General features: G+C 38.5%; 1 protein-coding gene across 1 annotated transcript in view; it reads right to left on the reverse strand.

Moving 5' to 3' along the window:
* Window positions 1-21,740, reverse strand: part of CDC73 (cell division cycle 73) — a 98,223-nt gene that overhangs the window by 52,699 nt on the left and 23,784 nt on the right. The window contains exon 10 of the mRNA XM_043922986.1: window positions 21,164-21,228. Within this exon, the coding sequence (XP_043778921.1) occupies window positions 21,164-21,228 (65 nt within the window). The remainder of the gene's footprint in view (window positions 1-21,163; window positions 21,229-21,740) is intronic.

Below are 21,740 nucleotides of genomic sequence, written 5' to 3' on the forward strand. Positions count from 1 at the left end.
CATCAATCATTTTTACCCTTGATTCTATTCTGAAGAGTTATCCACTGAAACATCTATTAAAGTTCAAAATCACAGAGACTGTTTCAGTACTTATAATTTAATGTGTTTAATTCTACTGATACTAGGCTTATCTCCCATTTTTAATTCAGTCATCTAAACGTTCTGTTCTACACAGAATAATTCTGAATGCTGAGCTACATTACCCCAGCTCTTGGTAAGGTCTGTTTTTCACATACTTTATTCTGTATGGTCATAAAAAGACTAAAATTATTAAGTACCAAAATTACTAGACAAAGGTCACACATAGGAGGATAACACCAAATTAGTGTGATGAAAAGTAAAAGGAACCCTTCCCTCAGTATAGAGAATTCTATTAATACTTCAGAAGTTTTCTTTTTTAAAAGTGTATGTGCACATGTGTGCATGCACAGGTATACACACTCAGAAACAGAATCCAAACACTGTTTGTACAAATTATTACTACAGTGCAGTATCTTTAAAAGATAGTATTTTCCTACCAGAAAAATTCAAGTTTAAAAAGATAACTAATGAAAAATAGAATTCTTAACAAACAATTCAATTCCTATCTCAGGTGTCAATTTAAAATCATTTCTATATACCTGATAACACCATATTGAAAATTTATGGGAATCTGATGACCCTCCAAGTTCTCAAAGAGCACTGAATCAAATAACAAAGTGCTTTAGTACTGCTAAAAATCCTTATTTTAAAATCAATATTCTATTATTAATTTATTTTTGACCTTCCATTCTGAATATGCAAGCTGATTTCTTTCAGCAGGATGATTTTCATGTTCATATTATGATTTAAAAAATACAATGCTTATTCAAACATCTCACCAAATACTAATTATGCCAAGTACCATGTGATTTTTATTATATATGAAAATATAATTTTAATGACTGCACTTACATCTTGTCAAAGAAAAAATTATAGGAACAACTATGTAATCTTTATGCTCAAAGTGTCAAGAGATATCATGGAAAATAAAAATACCAAAACTTTCACTATCCACACTAGTTTATTTTGATTAAAATTATAGATGATGAAATTCTAATTCAAGTAAATAATTTAAAGTTCTCACCTCTGAATATACAGTATAATCACATAAAATCAATTGGAATCTTATTAAAATCTATTCCCAAACCCCTGTAAAAATAGTGTCAGCAAAGCAGCAGAACTATGTACTGACTGAGCATACACTGTGTGCCTGGTAGTGTGTTCAAGAACTGTACACACACGATCGTATACATCCTTCAAAGTAACACCAAAGGACAGGAAAGACTGCAAGAGGTTACATATCTGAGATCACACAGGCAGTAAAGCAGCAGGGTTTCAGCTCAGATTCTTCACCATGCGCTTCTGCTACACATTCAGTCTAAGAGCTAAGCAAAACGGCCTGTCCTCTCTCCTGGTCTACGCTCCTTCTTCACCTTTTGTGAGGATTTCCAGGCTTCACAACCATTTCCCCACACTGGCGGGACACCTGATGTCAAGTAAAGCACAAATACAGAGATGGGGAAGGAGAGGAAAGCGGGTCCTTCAGTGATTTTTTCTTTTCAGTTATTGATGTTTGGGGGTCAGAAACTTAGAAGAGCTACGAATTACTGCTTATCTCTTATTCCTCTGGGCACTGAGACACATCTGTAAACAAACAGGCAGGTGGCACGTGGAAATTAAACAAAACGTGCTTCTTTTGAAGTACAACTTGATTACTGTTAGTAGACAAAAGCAGCCCCGTATTTGCTCCCTCTACTGGTTAGTCACCTACTGTTTTGTGATGAGGTGGTAAACTCATTTTATCCAGCTGACTCAGGTTAGTTTCAGGTTTAGTGGTTTGACAACATCTGACTATTAACACAGATTTAAGGAGCCAAAACAAGTCTCTACCATACATACATTCTAACACACCTCACAAAGTATCAGTGTATCACTTAGCCTGATGATCAGAAGACGGATAATGTATTAATGCACCAAATACTAATCACGGACGTTACGAGCTCTGTCGAGAAACCTGTTGCTGCCCCCTCCATCAGCGCACACACACCCCCTCCCCCAAGTGCAAGGGAACTAGAAGCATTATTACTTTCAAGTTCTGACTTGCCAGAGAAGGAAGACCATTTCTGTATTTCCAGGAAATGTTTCTCCTCCCTCTACTAGCAAATATCCAAACTGAAGGATAAGCAGAGAGAAAGCAACTGCCTCCACCCGGTTACTAATCTGATTATTTCAACTTCAAACAACCCTCCAGGCTCTCTACCTGAATTTCACCTGAGGCAGTGTCCTGACACTGAAATAGGAAAACAAACCAGTTCAGTTCAGTTCAGTCGCTGATCGTGTCCGACTCTTTGCACCCCATGAACCACAGCAGGCCAGGCCTCCCTGTCCATCACCAAACTCCCCGAGTCCACCCAAACCCATGTCCATTGAGTCGGTGATGCCATCCAACCTCCAACCATCTCACCCTTTGTCGTCCCCTTCACCTCCTGCCCTCAATCTTTCCCAGTATCAGGGTCTTTTCAAATGAGTCAGCTCTCCGCATCAGGTGGCCAAAGTATTGGAGTTTCAGCTTCAGCATCAGTACTTCCAATGAACACCCAGGACTGATCTCCTTTAAGATGGACTGGTTGGATCTCCTTGCAGGCCAAGGGACTCTCAAGAGTCTTCTCCAACACCACAGTTCAAAAGCACCAATTCTTTGGCACTCAGCTTTCTTCATAGTCTAACTCTCACATCCATACATGACCACTGGAAAAACCATAGCCTTGACTAGACGGACCTTTGTTGGCAAAGTAATGTCTCTGCTTTTCAATATGCTCTCTAGGTTGGTCATAACTTTCTTTCCAAGGAGCAAGCGTCTTTAATTTCATGGCTGCAATCACCATCTGCAGTGATTTTGGAGCGCAAAAAAATAAAGTCAGCCACTGTTTCCACTGTTTCCCCACCTATTTGCCATGAAATGATGGGACCGGATGCCACGATCTTAGTTTTCTGAATGTTGAGCTTTCAGCCAACATTTTCACTCTCCTCTTTCACGTTCATCAAGAGGCTCTTTAGTTCTACTTCACTTTCTGCCATAAGGGTGGTGTCATCTGCATATCTGAGGTTATTGATATTTCTCCTGGCAATCTTGATTCCAGCTTGTGCTTCCTCCAGCCCAGCATTTCTCATGATGTACTCTGCATATAAGTTAAATAAGCAGGGTGACAATATACAGCCTTGACGTACTCCTTTTCCTATTTGGAACCAGTCTGTTGTTCCATGTCCAGTTCTAACTGTTGCTTCCTGACCTGTATACAGGTTTCTCAAGAGGCAGGTCAGGTGGTCTGGTATTCCCATCTCTTGAAGAATTTTCCACAGTTTATTATGATCCGCACAGTCAAAGACTTTGGCATAGTCAATAAAGCAGAAATAGATGTTTTTCTGGAACTCTCTTGCTTTTTCAAATATCCAACAGATGTTGGCAATTTGATCTCTGGTTCCTCTGCCTTTTCTAAATCCAACTTGAACATCTGGAAGTTCACAGTTCACATATTGCTAAAGCCTAGCTTAGAAAATGTTGAGCATTATTTTACTAGCGTGTGAGGTGAGTACAACTGTGCGGTAGTTTGAGCATTCTTTGGCATTGCCTTTCTTTGGGGTTGGAATGAAAACTGACCTCTTCCAGTCCTGTGGCCACTGCTGAGTTTTCCAAATTTCCTGGCATATTGAGTGCAGCACTTTCACAGCATCATCTTTTAGGATCTGAAATAGCTCAACTGGAATTCCATCACCTCCACTAGCTTTGTTCATAGTGATGCTTCCTAAGGTCCACTGATTTCACATTCCAGGATGCCTGGCTCTAGGTGAGTGTGAGTGATCACACCTTCGTGATTATCTGGGTCGTGAAGATCCTTTTTGTACAGTTCTTCTGTGTATTCTTGCCCCCTCTTCTAATATCTTCTGCTTCTGTTAGGTCCATACCATTTCTGTCCTTTATTGAGCCCATCTTTTTGTAAAATGTTCCCTTTGTATGTCTAATTTTCTTGAAGAGATCTCCAGTCTTTCCCATTCTATTGTTTTCCTCTATTCCTCTGCACTGTCGCTGAGGAAGGCTTTCTTATCTCTCCTAGCAGTTCTCTGGAACTCTGCATTCAAATGGATATATCTTTCCTTTCTCCTTTGTTTTTCACAGACAACTAGCCAGTCTGATCACATGGACCACAGCCTTGTCTAACTCAAAGAAACTAAGCCATGCTGTGTGGGGCCACCCAAGACAGCCAGGTCATGGTGGAGAGGTCTGACAGAATGTGGTCCACTGGAGAAGGGAATGGCAGACCACTTCAAACCACTTCTCAAGTATTCTTGCCTTGAGAACCCCATGAACAGTATGAAAAGGCAAAAAGATAGGACACTGAAAGAGGAACTCCCGAGGTTGGTAGGTGCCCAATATGCTACTGGAGATCAGTGGAGAAATAACTCCAGAAAGAATGAAGGGATGGAGTCAAAGCAAAAACAACACCCAGTTGTGGATGGGACTGGTGATAGAAGCAAGATTCGATGCTGTAAAGAGAAATACTGCATAGGAACCTGGAATGTTAGGTCCATGAATCAAGGCAAGTTGGAAGTGGTCAAATTATATTTCAATTTATTTATCCTTTACAGGATATATTTTGATCTGTATTGCCAGTTTCTTTTTTAACTTAGAACTTGAATATTAGGTATAACTAGATTCTAGTTCAAGGAGTTCCCCCTTATAAATAAAACCTACTGGACAGAGGAGCCTGGTAGGTTCCTAGTCCATGGGGTCGCAAGAATTGGACATGAATTAGTGGCTCAACCACGACTACCAAAGGCCAAATGAACATGAAGATGGTCTGGCAGATCTCCGGTCTAGAAAGTCTACCTGATAAAACGATGGCTGCCATCTCAGTACAGATGTTTGTTGTTATTCAGCCGTCTAGTCACGTCTGACCCTTTGTCTCCCTGTCCCTCACCATCTCCCAAAGGTTGCCCAAGTTCATGTCCATTGCATCAGCAATGCCATCCAACCATCTCATCTGACTCCCTCTTCTCCATTTGCCCTCAATCTGGTGGGGGAAAAAAAAAATCTCAGAATTTAGGTGATTGCCTCTTGCTGTTAATTCAGTGAATCTAAACTAGGTCTCTGTACTTGTAAAGTGGCACATTAGGAAACAATCACAGACAACTAGCCAATCTGATCACACAGACCACAACCTTATCTAACTCAATGAAACTAAGTCATGCTGTGTGGGGCCACCTAAGATGGACGGGTCATGGTGGAGAGGTCTGACAAAGTGGCCCACTGGAGAAGGAAATGGCAAACCACTTCAGTATTCTTGCCTTGAGAACCCCATGAACAGTGTGAAAAGGCAAAAAGATAGGGCACTGAAAGATGAACTCCCCAGGTCGCTAGGTGCCCAATATGCTACTGGAGATCAGTGGAGAAATAACTCCAGAAAGAATGAAGGGATGGAGCCAAAGCAAAAACAACACCCAGCTGTGGATGGGACTGGTGATAGAAGCAAGGTCCAATGCTGTAAAGAGCAATATTGCATAGGAACCTGGAATGTTAGGTCCATGAATCAAGGCAAATTGTAGCTGGTCAAATAGGAGATGACAAGAATGAACATCGACATTCTAGGAATCAGCAAACTAAGATGGACTGAAATGGGTGAATTGAACTCAGATGACCATTATATTTACTACTGTGGGGAAGAACTCCTTAGAAGAAATGGAGTAGCCATCATAATCAACAAAAGAGTCCTAAATGCAGTACTTGGATGCAATCTCAAAAACAAAAGAATGATCTCTGTTCATTGCCAAGGCAAACCATTCAATATCACAGTAATCCAAGTCTATGCTTCGACCAGTAACGCTGAAGAAGCTGAACAGTTCTATGAAGACCTTCAAGACCTTCTAGAACTAACACCCAAGAAAGATGTCCTTTTCATTATAGGGGACTGGAATGCAAAAGTAGGAAGTCAAGAAACACCTGGAGTAACAGGAAAATTTGGCCTTGGAGTATAGACTGAAGCAGGGCAAAGACTAACAGAGTTCTGTGAAGAGAACGCATTGGTCACAGCAAACACCCTCTTCCAACAACACAAGAGAAGACTCTACACATGGACATCACCAGATGGTCAACACCGAAATCAGACTGATTACATCCTTTGCAGTCAAAGATGGAGAAGCTCTGTACAGTCAGCAAAAACAAGACTGGGATCGGACTGTGGCTCAGATCATGAACTCCTTATTGCCAAATTCAGACTGAAATTGAAGAAAGTGGGGAAAACCACTAGACCACTCAGGTATGACCTAAACCAAATCCCTTATGACTATACAGTGGAAGTAAGAATTAGATTTAAGGGACTAGATCTGATAGACAGAGTTCCTGATCAACTATGGACGGAGGTTCGTGACATTGTACAGGAGACAGGGATCAAGACTGTCCCCAAGAAAAAGAAATGCAAAAAAAGCAAAATGGCTGTCTGAGGAGACCTTACAAACAGCTGTGAAAAGAACAGAAGCGAAAAACAAACCAAAAAAAAAAAAAAACAAAGGAGAAAACAAACCAGCAGCATCACAAAAAATAAATGTTAAATAACAGAATGGTATAACATCATAAGCCAAATCTTAAATTCATGTCTGTGTCTTAATTAAATGTTTAAAAGACACTAATTTACACAATATAAAAAAATTAATAAGGGTTGTCTGCATCACTGTCATACCTAAAAGGCTACTGAAAACATATATTTGAATATAACAAGAACCAGAATCAGTGTTAGTCTCTACCGGCAATGAGAACTTTTCTAACATACCTGAAGATGTCCTTTGGGAAGCTACTCCATCCTCCAATAAGAAAGTTCCAGGAAAACTTTCAATCCAGACACCCTGCCTTGCACTGGCTAAGACGACCAGAGACCCTCTCTCCTTGCGATGTGAATTCTGAAGGAAACACACACATACATGCACACTGAGGTGCAGCCTCATACACAAAACGGCTGGGGCTGATTCATTGGGGCTCAGTACCTGCAGAGATTACCCACTAATTCTTGCTCTCTACATCCCCAGAGCTACTATGGTTCCTGTCCCTTCTACCACTTGGTTCTCTCATTTTATGAACTCACTCATAGTATTCTGATACTTTTTGTTTTTCTGGCTTCAGTTAGCCAAAGTCAATTTCTTCTCATACCAAAGAATCCTATGTGACAGAAAGCCCACAGCTAGCAAACACTACAGTAATCAAGTTGTCCCTTGGTCCTATGATGACCCCAGAATGCTCCATAAGACCAAACCCTCTGTGCGTTTCACCATGTGAACAAGTCAGGAGCGTAAAGGGGTCCAAGAACAACTTCTATGTTAGAGAAAATAGGCTGAAAATTTTAGAGCTCTTCACAGTCCACATTCATGGCCAACTCTCACAAAAACAACAAAGTAGTTTTTGTGCATATGACATGATACTCCCAAGAGCAGGGTGCTGTCAATATTTCTCAAGACTGATCAGGGAAACACACTTGGGAGCTGTGTTTCTAGTCACACCAGCGTGGGGGAGAGCCCACTGTCTCCCACATAACCACCAGCAGGAAGCAACCACCAGCATGGCTGCCTGAGCCCCAGCGCTGTAAAATGCTGTGAGCTTAGAAATGAATGAGGGGAGAAGCCTGCAACGCACGTTCGCACATACTGTTTAAAACTATTCCTTTATCAGAGATTTTCTCATCTCCTGGTAAGGTTTAAAAGAAAAAAGTTACAATGTTCTTCCTGGCAGATTTAGAACAGAAAAAGCTAATAACTGGGCCAAAAAAAACAAGTTAATTCTTACAAAAATAAAACAAAATTTCTTAACCAAAGTTCATAAGTATAACTCCAAATTAAAATATTTATATGGGGCTTCCCCGGTGGTGCAGTGGTTAAGAATCCACCTACGGATGCTGGAGACCTGGGTTCGAGCTCTGGTCCAGGAAGAGCCCACATGCTGTGGAGCAAGTAAGCCCGTGCTCCCCAACTACTGAGCCCGAGAGCCTAACGACTGAGCCCGCAGCCACAGCTGCTGGAGCCCATGCGCCCTAGAGCCCGTGCTTCGCAACACGAGACGCCACCACAGTCAGAAGCTCGAGCTTCTGACTAACTAGAGTAGCCCCTGCTCCCCACAACCAGAGAAAAACCCTCCAGCAATGAAGACCCAGCACAGCCAAAAATAAACAAGTAAATAAAAATTTAAAAAAGAATGATTAGATACTGCATTTATAAAAAGAAGCTGCAGAGACAGAAAATATGCACAGTGAGCAAGACAACTATTCAGAATTACAGAATGATTGACAGTAAAGAATTTAAAAAATAAAGTATTTATATGTCTTGGGCATCTTTAAGTACAAACATTTAACAGTATATTTAAAGCCAGTTATCTTCCTTCATCTCCAAATTTAAGAACTTTTAAAACAAAAGATCCTATCACAATGAATGGCTATATCCAGTCAGTGGCCACATCAAAATATCAAGAGTCATACTTGCCACTGTCTCCTTATTATCACCCATATCAATCTATCCCCAAGACCTGGATTCCTGGTGAAATCCACCCACTTCTCTTCACCTCACACCTCCAGTAGTTCAAGTGAGCAATACCTTAACAACTGGTTTTCTTCACAGTCACCCAAACTGCTTCTCATACTTCAGTCAAAACAATACTTTCGAAACCACAAATCTATGCAAATCATCCCATTGCTTTAATGGGGATGCTGTTTATTGCCACAATGAAAAAGTGATAGTGAAAGTCACTCAATCGTGTCTGACTCTTTGCGAGTCCATGGACTACACAGTCCCTGGAATTCTCCAGGCCAGAATACTGGAGTGGGTAGCCATTCCCTTCTCCAGGGGATCTTCCCAACCCAGGGTCCCCGCATTGTAAGCAGATTCTTTACCAGCTGAGCCACCAGGGAAGCCCATTGCCGCAATAAACAAACCAAAGAATCCTAGATTATAAACACTGAACTGCAACCTGACTTCATAAAACATTCTCACCTTTTTGGTTTGCAGCATTCTTATCTTACATGAAAGGAAACTTATTTTTAAGATGTCAAAATCAATTTTTCTCTACAGTGATGAGTCAACCACTGGTTTGGATATGGGCTCATCCACATTGCAAGTAAAGCAACATAAAGGTAAATATATGTTGACAAAAAGAAAGCACAAGTATTCTGAAAATAATTACTATAATCAGTTCTACAAATGTGAAGGTCCCTCAAACGACAGTGCATTTCTAAGCAGCGACCATGATGCTGAAGAAGATCAAGAAGTGTTAACTTTCCTCAACAGAAACTCAATGCAGATGAAACATCATTTCCCAAACAGACCAGTTCACCATGCTAAATTCCAGAACTCTAACACTAGCTCAATAGAAATTTCTTGAGTCAAGCCCTCCTTAGTGTTGAAGAAACTTCCAAAGGTCCACTAGATAAATATTTACTGAGAGCCTAGGCATTAACATGTGAGCTGTAGGTCCAATGATAAACAAAAACAACCATTAAGTTGTTGAAGTAATACTCCTTTGATAGAGAAAGTCATGAATCAGATCTTCATAGAATTAAGTGGAAAAGACAACTATGTTATCTGCCACAAAGGACAGATACACAGTGCCTTGCAAGCGTAACAGGAGAAGGACCTAATCTGTGTTGCCTAGAGTCAGAACAGCCTTCTCTGAGGAAATGTTTATGTTAACATCTACGAGATAACTAATCAGGCAAACGGGGAACAAGTCCAATAAGAGGGATCAGCAGGTACAGCAGCCCTCAGGTTGGAGTAAACCAGGGCACAAAATTAAAGAGGAAGAAGACTGGTATGAGCTGTTGACAAAAAGGTAAAATCACATGAAGACTTGTAGCACAGAGTAAGGATTACTTATGGCTTTTATCCCTAAGAGCAATGGAAAGCCACTGGAGATACAGCAGTATTTGGAAAACAGAAAAAATTGAGGCTAGCACAGGCCTAACAGCTCCTTCCTTATTGTGAGGCATCCTGAAGAGATGTTTGAGTGATATAAGAAGACCAATTCAGAGACCAGTGCACAATCCAGGGAAGAAACACAAACAGCTGGACCAGGAAGGATGGTGGTGGTGTGGGAATAAGAACTGCCGAGATGTTAGCAAGCAAAATCCACAGGCCTTCAAGACATGTGGATACTGGAGGAGAGGGAAAGGGAATGAGTGGCAAAGCCTAAGATGCTGGCCAGGGCACTGAGGGGGTGAGGAGAGAAGATGCTGTATGAGAACCTGATTCATCAAGGAAAACATAACGAAGAGTCACTGGAAACTGCACAGAGGACTGTCAAGTGGCCTGACAGCCTAATATACCACAAAGTACCAACAATAATGATAATTAATTTTAACTACTGGTCTACACACATATGAAAGGATGGAAAGTAACAAAAAATATATGGATAACAAGAGCTTAAGATTCATTCATTCAATAAATACTTTTCAAGCAACACCCATGTAACCACTACCCTGTCCTCAGCACTGGGGATGTGGTGGAGGGCAAGAAAGATGTGTTTCCTAACTTCAGACACTCATATGCAAAGAAAATCATCCATGTACACAAATACGTAAAATTACTAGCAGAAAAAAACTGGGAGGGTTTCCTGGTAAAGTGACCATTAAACTGAGATCTGAATTCTGAGGAGGCAGCCTTATGAAGAGCAACAGGAAAAATGAGCCAGGCAAACAGAACTAAAAAGACAAAGGCAATGTATGACAAAAACCACTACAATATTGTAAAGTAATTAGCCTCCAACTAATAAAAATAAATGAAAAAAAAAAAAAAACTAGTAATGAAACAAAACCTAACACAATAAAAGGCATTTACTAAAATAAATAAATAAATAAATAAAAAGACAAAGGCCAGGAGGTTGAGGTAAGTCTGTAGAAAAAACGGAAGCGAGCCAGTGAGGCAGAACTACAGCCAGGCTCTTTCCTAATATGTTTACTCTAGAGCAGAGCGTTGTGGATAGAATTCGGGAGTCCCTAATTTAATTCGGATGGGAAAAAAAAATCCACAATTTAATTTTCACCAATATCTAACAGAAATTGACACTGCCTTCTTGAATGTAGGCAACAAACCACAGTACTATTAGCAATGGTTGTGGCTTTGTCACCAACAAAGTTGAGTCTTTTCATATCACAACTTACAGATATATTGAAACACTACTGTACATAGTACTTTAAAATTCTGGCATTTATTAACTTTGTCCCTAGATCTTGTTATATAATGCATTAGTAAAAGCAGCACAAACACCATGTCCATAAATTTGTATTTTTTTAAACTTTGATAATTTAATACAATTGGCTTTCTGTGTTATCTTATGTATTTTATGCATTAAAAACATGATACAGAGAGAGGACTCAAAGGATTCATCAGTCTACTAAATGGGTCCACGGCACCAAAAAAAAAAATCATTAATTTCTAACCCAGAATAAAAGAAATGTAAGATTCTTATCAACTAAATGCAACTCCTGTAACTACTAGTGGTTCTTTGGATCCTACTTCCAATAAACAAACTACAAAAAGATTTTTCAGAAAAATCAAATAAGCTGGAACTAGATATTAGATGACACCAACCATTACTATTTATTTTGTTATATGTAATAATGCAAGGTTAAAAAAGACCATTTTTCTAAGATGTGCAAAGTACATAGGAACAAAATGTCAGTGTCTGGGTTTTGCATCACAATAGTCCAGGAGAAGGGGGAGAGGTGGAACAGTTGAACTGATTAAAAAGTAATCACAGAATTTGTGTGATGGACAGATTAAAAAATCATATACTATTTTCTCTAATTATATTTACATCTGAAATTTTTCCTAATTAAGAAAAAAGGAGGTGGGGGGGGGGTCGGTGGGGAGGGATACAGTCACTGCTAAAGGTCTCCTGGCCTTTGCACTTGGTCTGACTTTACTGAAGAAACACAAATACTATCTCTGGTTTCCAAGAAGTTTCTCTGAGGGAGAACCTGTGAGTGCTGGAGAGAGGAACTGAGTGCCCGCTGTCCTTGGCAATTACCTTCCTCACTGGAAATTAATAAATCAGCATTTAGCATTTGAAATGTTACTGTTTCACAAGCTTGACAATGAAACACTAATATTACCCAGTTTCTCAGCCTTGCTCTGGGCCACGGCAAACTACTAAGGAAAGGCCACCTTATAAGGCAACCTGGGATCCACACGACTGATCTCTGCCAGAGAGAATAACCTTCTGCACTGCTGCTCATCCCCAGCAGTTATTTATGCTTTGATCTGTTACTACAAAGACAGTGGTGAAAATTCTTCAGGTACTCAGAACCAGATTGTATAACCAGGGACTGGTGGTCATGAGTAATCTACAAAGAGGGTTCCAATATAAATCGTAAGTGTAACACTACCATGTGCCATGGGGAAGCACGTTTTTGTAAAATCTACTATCCTATGACCTTGGCGCTGATGCTGAGCGCTTCTAAAAAAAATTATATGAACTTTTCAAAACTCCTGAGGACTCAGGAAGTTTAGAAATAAGTCAAATGTGTGCCATAAAGTCACTCAGTCGTGTCCAACTATTTGTAATCCTATGGAATGTGGCCCATCAGGCTCCACTGTACATGGAATTCTCTAGGGAAGAATACTGGAGTGGGTAGCCATTTCCTTCTCCAAAGGATCTTCCCAACCCAGGGATTGAACCTGGGTCTCCCACACTGCAGGCAGACTCTTTACCATCTGAACCACCAGGGAAGCCCCCAAATGTGTGTCATAGGTCTCCCCAAAACTGATATCTATCACTTTATTACAAGGTATCAAATCAATTATATCTATTACATTTAATCCAGATAAAGAAAAAATGTTCCCTAAATAAATGTATTTAAATAGTTTAGCTTTTAACATTTACTTTTCCTGTTAAAGTAACTTGGGGAGGGGGGCAGATGTGATAACATACACTCAAGTTATTGATGAATTATAGTGTATCCACAAATTTACCATAAGAATGAGTGGTAATTAAAATGTAGCTCTCTATGTTAAAAGCCAACAATTCCTAAGGATACAACGAAGCATTCTGTATTGCCTTTTAGGATAAATTATAATAGTCTAATCATATCAGAAGCTAAATTTGGGGCTGCGGGGATTTATAAAGAAAACTAAAATCTTTCCACATAATTGAAGTTAAAACTTTTCTGAAAAGTCAAAGAGTTGCATAATTTTAATTCTCAAGCTTGGTATATTAAAATAAATACAGAGTTGAATTCCAGGATATTAATGGCAATACACATAAAGGAGAGAAATGACAAAAAGACATTGTAAGAAGATCAAACCATCTAAAACATCAAAATTAAGGGAGGTAAATGATTAGTGTGATAGTGTCCAGAATTCACTGTTGATAAATGATGATAATACACTGAAATCAACTCTTTCCTGGCTTAACTAGTAATTTGTCAAAAATGTTAAATTGACTTGATTTCAAAATAATTTTGTTTGGTCTTATATACTTCTGCACAAACCTAAATGTTAAGCAACAAATGCTTTTTCAATGACAACATAAAATATGATTTCAATAGCGATACTACTACTTGAGTTCTACAGTATGACTGTTGTCTCCAATTAAAACAAAACTAAAAATGTTAAAATATTTAATTCCTTAGCATTTCATATGTGTATGTCTTCAGCTTATTCACAGTAAAGCACCGTTCTGAAATTTCAAATAAAAAGCTTAGTTCTAAACAGTAAGATTTGTCCAGACTAAGAGTTTTTTAGACACAGATATTTAAAATAAACATGGGAACAGCACTCACAGAGGAACATGAGAAGCAGGAAAAACAAGAAGAACAACACTAAAAGAAACATCCATCAAGAAAATGACCTGGAAAAGAAACCAAAACTTAGAATTAAAGACCAAATGAGGTTGTTAGAGTGTGGGACAGAGGGGACAGTGAGGAATAAATTAACAATCCATTGAGTTTTAAGAGAAAAATACTAAGACACTAGGAAAATAAAACTTGAATGTAGGATTTATATAAAAGATTGGAAATTCACTGAAGATTTCAATCAATTTATGAAGACCTAGAAATTGATACGGCAAACAAAACCTCAGCCAACAACAGCCTAACAGAAAAGTACCTATCAAGAGAATATCTAAATGCCCGATTACTAGTTATTAGTAATCACTAGTTATTAATATACTATGTGTTTTTCATATGAATGAACTGACTCAAATCATGTCATGAAATTATATATTGAATTAATGTTTTTTCCTCAAATTAATGAAGAAAAATATATAAAATAAAATCATGTCTGAGTTAAAGAACAGTAGCAGTCAGTCTAAAACTACACTGAGAAGTTAGAATTTAAAAGTGGTGAAATATGTTCAATATTGATACTAATTCTGTTAAAACTGAAAATATTAAAGTTGCTGTGATGAAGGTAAATAGAAATTGGAATAAAAGACTATATACTGTAGTATGTTGTTCGAGAGAGAGTACTGAATTTAAGGAAAAATAAAGTTTTCCTTTGTGCATATCTGAGTCATAAGTAACTGCAGCATTACATATAGAACTATAATAAAAAGAACTTATATAATCAAACTGAATTTTCACAGCATAAATTCTTCTATTAACAAAATAACATATTTCCAAACTGGTTCTGTTTTCTTCTCTTTTCACAGTAAACAATATTAAAACACTCTGAAACATAGTGATCTTAACACTACTATTAAAGATTAAACAGTGGTTATCTAAATTAATTCTAGCATGTATGTCAAGAATAACTTCGTCTATACTTCTTTCAAAATAGGTCTCAGGAACTGTGCGATCATAGCATTAACTATATGGTCATTGGCTGAATAAATTTAAAAGGTATGTTATAGACAATGTTAAAATTTTAAGATACTGCGGATAAACTGATAACTACTCTTTAATGAAATGAAAAGCTACATTAATGGCATTTAACCATCTAGGCTTATGCCAAAAGTACTATCCACTGTGCAATGGATTTTCAATAGTGTTAACAAGATACATAAATTGAAAGCAACATTATAAAAGAGCAATATCATGAAAATAACCTTTTACTTTATAAGCATTAAAATTCCCTAACACTTATTAACATGATTTGTACTATTGTTTGTTTTTTCTATGTGTACCAGCATCAACATGCTGATTCTGTTAAAGAAATATTAAGGTAAAACGAGATTTTAATACCTTTAAGAAGGTATCAGTGTTAGGAAATGAATACCCACCCAAAGAAGTATTCACTCTACATACTGCCCAACTAATTTAAAAAAAGGGGTTGGGGGTGCTGCATTATTCAGTGTAGAAAGTTTATAAAATACCTATAATATAAATATTCCTGCAATAACTACAATTAATTCAGTGCTACAAACAGCACTGAAAGAACAATGCTAAACTAGGTACATCTGTGCACATTTAAAACCCTGAAGACCTCAAGGGAGGTTATCATAATCCCACTTTTCAGATGAAAAAATCAATACCTAATCTGTTGCAGCAAAGAGGCAAAGAAATCAAAATAGAAGGTGCTCTCCTCAGTCTCCCTTGTATCAAAGGTATGCCCCAAATCTATAATAAGCACATTATAAAAGAATTTTTAAAAACCAATATGGAAAAAATCACTTGGGGAAAACTACTATAAGAGGGATATAAGTGAAGCTAAGAGTACAAAGCAAACACTCAATTCAGTGGTGAAATCTCAGAAAAGTCTATGAAAATGCAGATATAATAAAAAAATAAAATATGCACAAAATATTAATATGTTAAAAATTAAGTATTTACTTCATGTAACAGGTAAAGTATACAACTGACTTTCAAAAGCTTAAGACGTAACGAGTGACTGACAGAAAACATACAACGCTCTGTTTTATTTAGGGGTACACCTTTATGTTGCTCAGGCTGACAAAAGATAGAGTGCCCCTCCCATTCCCCAAAATATCAAGAGAGTCTACATGCTCTGAAAATTATTTCAAGTGTAATGTTCTCAAGGAAAAACATGCCAATCTAAATACAGAATGCAGAAAATTATAAAAGTAATAATTCTTACTTACAATTCTGTGACCATATATTAAAATCTCAACACTTTATATACTTTTTGGATCAAAATAAAGAGTTTAAATCTCTAAATTAAGCCTTTTCCTATAAATGAGCCCTAGCAGGTAAACGGAAAAGCCTAACTAGCTAAGCTGTCACACACTCAATATGATAACATCTTTGTAGTGATTTTATCTCAAAGAATAAAGAGCTTATAAAAACACACAGCTAAAAAAAAAAAACTACACAACTACAGTTAAAAAAAATATTCTAGTTACTGGAGAAGAAAAGGGTTCTCATAATATTTAAATAAACTAGTCTTCATAGCTTTGAATGAAAATTTTATTATTAAACATGTAATATTAAGTTCATCACTGAAAGCAGAGTTCCTACATTTACACATACAACAAACTGAGATTATACATAAAATTATAAATTCATAATAAAAGTAGCCATCATTTATCTATTGAGTCCTTTCTGTGCTAGGTACTTTACTCACTCACCAATAATACTATGCAAACTCTACTATCCTTGTTATAAAAACAAGACCTCTGGCAAAAAGGTTATATAACCTTCTCAACTTAATTAGTGGCAGAATGAATGGAAGAGCTGAGATTCAAAGCCAGGACTGACTTCAAAGCTTTAAATTTGTGTTTCCAACTGACTGACTTCTCTTTGGCAAGCAAGCACTGCCTTTATTTAGAGCAGGGATTTCAAACTCAAAGGCCAATAGAACCTAAATGGTGTACAGAAGTGAAGAAGGTGACATAAAAGACCAGAGTACTGAGGCTTGGAGCAACCCAGAGAACATGCAGCAGGTGGAGAAAGTGAACTGCTCGGGTGGACATGGGGCTGTCATGCTGGACAGCCAGCGTGGGCCCGGAAGCTTGTCAAGAGGCTGGAAATCCAAACTGTTTACGTGACAGACTCCGATCTTTCAAGTGTTGGTGAGTAAAATAAAATTCATGTGGGGCCACAGTGAAGGCCCCCAGAAATGCACCCAGAGGCCCTGGCAAGCACTTTCCTAGAGGCACCCTTCAAACCCACACAGTAACCCGTCTTCTTTCCAACCTTTCAAAGTGACACGTCCTCCCCACCTGGGCATTGCTCCTTCCTGCCTTCCGGTTCCTCCTGTAAAAATGTGCTCTTCTGCAACCTTTATGTCAGCTCCTGCTCAAACTCTGGACCTTACTCCAACAGCTACCCCCTCAGTGAAGTGTTCTGACTCCCAGAGAAATCCTCCGATTTTAGATTTTCATGGCACGACGGGTTTGCACACACCTGGCACAGTCGTAACTGCACGAGAGCCATGTGCTCTCCAACAGCCCATTTTCAAACAGGCCACGGGCACAGGTCTGGCTGTGCTCACGGGTGACGCGCCAGCACCCAGCCCAGCACACAAGCACGCAGCAAATATCTGCTGAAGGGAGAGTGGAGGGAGGACAGTCCCACGTCCCAAGTCTTCATCAGCTGTCTCCACCTCCCACTGGCCCGGGCTCCGGCCCCAACCCCAGAGCGGCTCCGGCCCCAACCCCACAGCAGCCCCGGCACCAGGACAATCCGAGCCCAGATGAGCAAGCTGACAACCACTGAGATCGAAGGAAGCCTCACACAACACGGAGTGAGGCAGCTGCTATGTGCGCTCCTGCTTAAGAATGTAACTTTGTGGAAACTGCGATTCTGGATCCTTCTGAAAAGTGAAAATTGATGGTGATGTTATTAGACCTCTCGCACAGATACTAGAAATCCACCCAAGTTTACTATCAGGAAAATGATTTCCCAAAAAAAGAGATCATAACAACTATGATGAGTGTTGGAGTGGCTTCAAATAACAACCTGAAATGAAAACTTTTGATCTGTATGATTTCAGAGTGCAAAAGGTTTCCTCAAAAATAAAAACAGCAAAAGGAATCAATGATATTCAGTAAGAACAGGGGCTAGGATATGTGGCCCTTTCACATAAACAAGCTAGATGGGGAGGTTAAAGTGGTTCTCGATGAAAGATTTCCACATCTTCTTATTCCCTCTCCAGTGGAACCATAGGTTTGCTGCTGCTGCTGCTACCACCCAACAAAAAAAGGTCTTCATTGCCACCTCTTATTTACCATACAATGAAAAGCATTTTCTTATGACCTTTTTTTAGTTTAAAAAGGCCCCTTTCATTAAAGAAATACATGAAAATATACTCTGATGTCCTCCATAGCAAACGGTTCCTACTCTCAAACCACAACTCCTAAGACTGCTTCAATTAAACTGATTCCATGCAACTCTGCATGGAATTCTCTGCAGCGGTCTCAACAGGAGGGAGAAAGGGGCCAACCTGGGGGGTAAACAAGCCCAGCAAAGAGTCCACACTCTTGTCTTTCAATTAAGATACTTATAAATCAAAAATGATGAGATTCCTGTACCACAAAATATGTTTAATCCAATATTTCTTAAACATTAGAGAACGCAGTGATGCACGTGGATGAAGTCTCCCAACCAGGAAAGACCCCAGCTTCTCTTCAACATAAAGGTCCTGTGCCCCTGCATTTCTTGGCACAATTCAAAAGCTAACCAGAGGCCCAACTACACAAACGTGTGACTTTAAAGATGCCTGGGCTTCTGTTTCTATAGTAAACTTCGATAAATTATCTTCATGAAACGTTACAAAATGCACTGCCTGGGCCTTTATTTCTATAGATTTCAATAACTTATGATTCTTATGAAATATTATCAAAACACATATGCTTGCAAATTCCCCAGCAGTCCAGTGATTACAGCTCCATGCTTCTGCTTCTGGGGGCATGAGTTCAATCCCTAGTCAGGGAATTAAGATCCTTCAAGCATCACAGTCCTTTTTGCAGCCAAAAAAAGATGTAGAGGAAAAAGAAAAAAGAAAGAAAACCCCACAAATTCCTTCTGTATAATACGTGTAGGGTAAAACTCATCTGCACAAAAATTCTCTAGTTTGCATAAGTCGACTTAGTAGTTTAGTCTAAAATCTAAGAGAACTCTAGTGTCTTGAACTTAAAAGATATGCAGATCAATCCTAATGTAGACTGAAACTAACCTTAATAACTATGTATATCAATGAGGCATTTCAAAACCCTGAAGAACAAGGGTATCAAAAATAAGCTGCACATAAATTAGTAAGGAAGTCATATCTGTACAACAAAGCCTTTAACATACCCTTAACTGCTTTGTATGTTTGCATGGATCTCACAAGAGAAACTTTCTTAACTGGAGAATAAGGTAGAAAGTTGGTGAAACTCACAAGCTCACAAACAGGTAATAATTTAAAAAAAAAAAGAGAAAAATTACATTGAAAGGATAAGTTAGAGGTTCAACTAAAAAGAAACAATTATCAGAGTAATTTCAAAGCTTTTAGATTCAAAGTTCTCAGTGTATTACTCTCTAACAATGCTAAAATGAATCAGGTCACAAACAGGACAGAGATTCAAACCTGGCATTAAAACATTAAAAGTACTAGCAATTTAACCATGTTTAGTCTTTCTGCTGTATTCCTACACACTGTGTTTCTGTGATCAGTTCTGTAAAATCACAAGCCATAGAACTGTTTAAATTTGCCTCTTACAAGTATATTTAGGAACAAAGACTCTGGTAAGAAGTACAGCCTCATCATTCTCACCCTGTTTAATTAAGAAGCTGTCCTTGGATTTTAGAAAAACGGTTCTGCAAAAAGCATCTATTAAAAACTATCGCAGATTTTACTACTCGCATAGAAGCTCAATTATGAAATCTATTTCACGGCATTTCAGATGAGACAAAAGTAAAACCAATAGTGACAACAATAACCACAAAAAACTTACTTTGATGGCTATATAACAGCGTCAGTTCTATAATTCACTTGGGGAATGGCCAATAGGCAAGTTCTGCCCCCAAATAAATGTCAATAAATAAATCTTTGAGAATTTAAGTTAAATCTTACAGCTATGAGTTACCTTTTGAAGTCAAGAAGAACTAAGTAGATCTCATAAAATGGTTTACTTAGCCTTTTATCACCTTCCCCTCACCCACTCAACTCCAGTGACCTGGCCTGCACACTGCGGCGTATGGGGCCTCAAGTCCTGACCCCGCACGTCTTTCACACAACGCTCGTCACCAAGTCTCTGCTCAGCTGTCACCTTCTCAGAGAGGCCTCTCTGACCCCTCTGTCTAGAGAGTCCTATCTGGTTTATTCACAACAACAACCCTAGCAACCAGAGCAACGCCTGACACAAGTGCTCAATAAGCACTTGTTGAGTGAATAAGGAGTCCTCATACAGTTTCAATAATATAAACTCAAATCTGATGACAATTTAAAAATAAGTGTGTTAGCAAAACAGAGATAAAGACAAATACCATGTGATTGCACTCATACGCAGAAACTAAAAAAAAAAAAAAACAAATGAAAACACTCAAGAAAAACTCACAAAGATTACTGCATTAACCATGAGTGGTTACCAGAAATATAGGTAGTTGGGAGGTGAGAGACATGGGTGAGGGGGTCAGCTGTGTGGTAATTAGACTTGTGGCGATCACTCAGTAGTGTACACAGATGTTAAATTACAACCCTGTACAACTGAAACTTATTTTTTTTTAAAAACAGGGTTTGGTCAGATCATCTAGAAAGAATGATCTTTAGGAGGCTAAAAAATAAAAAAGACAAGTTAGTTAAAAGTGAGCCAAAGGCTTATAATCACAGATATTAGGTATTCAGTTGTGTCAAGTAAGCAATTTGTAGCATGACATGAACTACTACAATCTGTCTTTTCAGAGTGTAAAACATTACATTTTAAGGACATGAGATATTATGGCAAAGAACTCTCCCAAATGGAACCTCGTATCTCATCACTAACTTTAAAATCTCCAACCAAGTAGCATCCAATCTACTTGCAAGTTAATCAAAACAACTTTCATTTAAACATACTCAGCCAAAAAAAAGAAAAGACACCCATGAATCAAATAAGACCCCTCAGCTCTGTCAGCACAACGGGTCATTAAAGATAAATGTCTGAAACAGAAAATACTAGAGAACACAGACTTCCTTTCAACATCTGCTACTCACATAAAATGACTGGAACAAAAGAACCTCTGCAGTCAGAGTGACTTACCGTCACAGACTTGAGAGTCATCCCATGGTAGGTGCCCATAGTGTCAATTTTGAAACCTTCCGTTTCTGTAAACAAAGTGAGGCTACCATTAGATTTTATATATTTTATTATAAATAGCAAATCTAAAGTAATAATCTACATTATATCTGATAGCTCAACAGAATAACAAAGCCCTGAATCTACCACATATACAGTTAAATGACATACTTGTGAAGATGAAAACTCTCAAAGGGATACCAGTCTCAAAGATGCAAACAATACACACCAATGGGCCCAACGTACAGAAGGTGGTTAGGACTGTCTCTACAACTGTGTTCAAGCCATACAGCTGGTTGGAAATGTAAAAAGCTAGACTGAATAAAATATAAAATATTTTATAATCCCCATTATTTAGTCCTAATATGAACTCTCTAACATAAAAAGCTGTGTTCCAAAGTAACAATCATCAGTACATGTTATGTAAATCGTAGAAAAGCAACACTGTAAATATCGACAGGCACTCCAGAACAGAGTCTCCGTATACCTTTCTGTGACAGGTCAGAGAGGTAAATACTGTACACACTGCAAACCACAGTCT

The sequence above is a fragment of the Cervus elaphus genome, chromosome 14, assembly GCF_910594005.1.
Source record: "Cervus elaphus chromosome 14, mCerEla1.1, whole genome shotgun sequence".
Taxonomy (NCBI): domain Eukaryota; kingdom Metazoa; phylum Chordata; class Mammalia; order Artiodactyla; family Cervidae; genus Cervus; species Cervus elaphus.